General features: G+C 39.0%; 1 protein-coding gene across 1 annotated transcript; it reads left to right on the forward strand.

The window, feature by feature from the left end:
• Positions 1-625: 625 nt before the first annotated feature.
• pxmp4 (peroxisomal membrane protein 4) lies at positions 626-2,369 on the forward strand. The gene is made up of 4 exons (XM_030418793.1): positions 626-800; positions 1,042-1,104; positions 1,190-1,388; positions 1,508-2,369. The coding sequence occupies exons 1-4, from the start codon at positions 688-690 to the stop codon at positions 1,775-1,777; spliced, it is 645 nt and encodes a 214-aa protein (XP_030274653.1). The 5' UTR covers positions 626-687; the 3' UTR covers positions 1,778-2,369.
• The last annotated feature ends 947 nt before the right edge of the window (positions 2,370-3,316 follow it).

Here is a 3,316-nt window from a genome sequence, read left to right on the forward strand (position 1 = left end):
CCCCTAGAACCGCCCCTGGTCCCATCTTGTCAACATTTTCAATACATTTACACACAAATCAAGGGACATTTGTAACTTAAAATATATAATGTTTTTATTTTATTTGTCTACTCTAAAAACATTTTCATTTTTAGTTTGGTACCTAAAACAGATTTGTTTACTGTGTTTAATTAACATGGGATGTTAGTGGAAGTTAATTGTTAAACACCACTTGAAATGTGTGCCCCTCTGCAAAATTTGACTAAAAGCTGGTCTGACAATTCTTTGTATTTCTGTGACAAAATGTGTCACTCTTCATAGGAGGAATCCACCCTCACATTATGTACCGGTAATATGTAAGAGCTACGTGACTGATGCAAAGTTACACACCAAAGTCTGGCATGTAGCTTTTAGCTACAGCTGAGTCAGACACAGACAGCAGTAACAGTGTTTTAAGGCCACATCTCACTTTAATCTCTTTATGTTTACGTACAAATAAAGGGACTAAAATATATCAGATATTTATAAAAAAAAATGTAGTTGACAAAAATCACACATTTTTCTTAATTTTGGTACCAAAAAACTAAATAGCACACAGCACTCATTATACGTAGGAACCTTTTTTTTAATGCTGCGTGACGGCGAGATTCCGCTGTGACGCTCGTGTGTGCAACATGTATTTGTGTCCTCTCGGCTCCGTTGAAAGTCATGGCAGGTCCTGATCCGTTAAAAACTCTTCTGTACACCGTTAATAATCTGCTGAAGCAGGAGAAATACAAAGCGGCATTGGCGGTGCTGAAAGGATTCAGAAATGGCGCCGTGTGAGTGAAAATGTTCAATAAACTAGCTAGCGGGCTTAGCTAAGCTAACGACAGTTTAGTTTATTTACCACACAGCTGGCGGCTAGCTCTGTGGCCAATCAGCTGTAGTTTACAGTGGTCGTTTGCTTTGGCTCCCCTGAGGGCTGTACAGAGGCAGCAGACTTTACAGACTAAAGTAAAAGCACTGATTTCTGACCTTGTTTTGAAGCCAACTGACATTACAGTGTGTTTTGTTTCTCAGATATGGGGCCAAAATCAGAGCACCACATGCCTTGGTAATGACATTTCTATTCAGAAGTGGCAGGTAAGAATTTGAGATGTCATGAAGTAGCTTGCTAATATTTATAATGGCTGAGAAGTCTGAAGAGGTTTTTCCTTTCTCCTGACAGTTTGAAGGACAAGCTCAGAGCCATTTTGAAGGCCACATACACCCACTCTCGCAACCTGGCGTGCTTTGTGTTCACATACAAAGGACTGCAAGCCGTGCAGGAGAGGATCCAGGGGAAGAGTTTGCAGTCTCACTCCTTTCTGGCCGCCTGTGTCGGAGGATGGTTGGTGTTTGGAGATAACAACAACATCAATAGTCAGGTCTGATCAGCCTGTTGTCCAGAAAAGTCACTCTTCATGGGCACATTATCATAAATCTGAGGCTGTAACTGATCATTTTAAAATGCGTTCAACCCATTAACACTTTCCCTTCGCTGTAGATCAACATGTACCTGCTGTCCAGGATCCTGTTTGCGCTGTCTCGGCTGGCTGTGGAGAAAGGATTTATCGCCCAGCCTAAACGCGACCCTTTCCCACTGTTCGCCACGCTGGTGTGGGGCATTGTGTTGTGGCTGTTTGAGTATTACCCGCACACCCTCCAGCCCTCCCTGCAGTCCTCAATGAACTACCTCTACCATGACAGCAATGTGTGGCATGACATCTCAGACTTCCTTGTTTACAATAAGCCACGGACTGCTGCTCAGAAATGAAATGGTCTCTGTGGACCATCTCTGTATAATGCAATGAGTATTATGATTATTTTTTTAATGTATTCATATTCCAAATATGATTGAATGTTGCCTTTTTAAAATGATTTCCAGATTATAGTTGTATAGCACTGAATTACCTTTTTTTTTCTTAATGTTTGTTTGATTAACTGATGTATTTTCTTGTGTGTTGAGCACGTTGTGCTGCTGTCCAAGCTAACTTGAGTTTGTTTGACACCAAATTTTCAGCTAAAGACACACACCAGCATATATGCACATCATGCGGTATAATTTCTCTGGCTGATATTTGGGTGATTGTACAATAGTCTGTTTTTAATCCAAGGAGTATGTCACTAAACACAGTGTCCACAGAATAAAAGACAAAAAGATGGTAAATGCAAAACAGGCTGAAATGCTGTTGTCTGCTGAGACTCAATGATGTGTCAGCATCAGGAATTTCATTCATTATGTTCATTATATGAATCATTATCAACTGATTTAGATTCAAAGTAATGCATTATAATAATGTAGATTCAAAATAATGTATCCCTTGACTTCTATATAGTACACATTTATACAAACAAAGATAATGACTCCATTATATTGAAAAAATGGCTGCTGTTGATTTATTTTGTCAGACTTGGAGCTATTGAAGTGTAGCACTACTAATCTACCATTTTGGTGTTACTACTAATCTAGTAAAAAGTCCCTCACGCTGCTGCAGTCTTATTTAAAACACTGAACTCCTCTGCAGGACCTGCAGATGAAAAAATGGACGTGCACTTTGATGTCTTTGTTCATTTAGTTTGTTTGGTAACCAAAGGTGTGCTATTGTCATATCACATTCAGTTAGTGTTGAATGAAGTCCTGTTTCAGTCAAACCTGTTTCCAGATTTTCTTTTCTCCAAAGGCTTAATCAATACTCTCACAATTCAACATCAAAATGAATGGATCTGCAAGTCATCACCTCGTACAAATGATTTTGTAATCTGCCACATTGCCTTACAAGAGAGCAGTATTAATTTGGATTAGAAAGCACGAGCAGAAGATGCATCAATATCTTCGAATGTGTAAACGGCTGTTATGTAACGTTTAGCAAAGTTTGAACTTAACACCCTAATGTAGTTTTAAAGTTTCAATATTGAGGGTAAGTAATAAAGGGCATTTAGTTTTGCTCTGCACTTACAGTTTTCAAGTTATTTTCACCAGATTTCAATTTTATGTTGCTGTCTGCTACATCACGTACGTACATACATCACTTGCTCTATACGTTATGTGGCCTAAGCGGAACTTGTGAAGGTTTGATGCTGCTTTAAGCTAAATGTTAACTTCAGCATACCCAGAATGAATGATGCTAACATGCTAAAGATTGATGGATCTTAGTTTTGCAGGTAATTTGTTGTGAACCCGCTGGGAACATTAGAGTTGTTATCTGATAATAGTGTTATAGAGGTAAGAGAGGCAATCAAATAAGTGAAGATAATTGGAGATGTTTGCCTCAAAACCACAGATGTTGATGTAATGGTGGTGCTCAGGGAAAAG

The sequence above is a fragment of the Sparus aurata genome, chromosome 6 (genome assembly GCF_900880675.1).
Source record: "Sparus aurata chromosome 6, fSpaAur1.1, whole genome shotgun sequence".
Taxonomy (NCBI): Eukaryota; Metazoa; Chordata; class Actinopteri; order Spariformes; family Sparidae; genus Sparus; species Sparus aurata.

Excerpts from the sequence above, each read along its gene's own strand:
- pxmp4 (XM_030418793.1), top strand. The coding sequence starts at position 688 with ATGGCAGGTCCTGATCCGTTAAAAACTCTTCTGTACACCGTTAATAAT. Across the intron at positions 1,105-1,189 it reads TTTCTATTCAGAAGTGGCAG|TTTGAAGGACAAGCTCAGAG; the intron begins GTAAGAATTTGA and ends TTCTCCTGACAG. Across the intron at positions 1,389-1,507 it reads ACAACAACATCAATAGTCAG|ATCAACATGTACCTGCTGTC; the intron begins GTCTGATCAGCC and ends CCTTCGCTGTAG.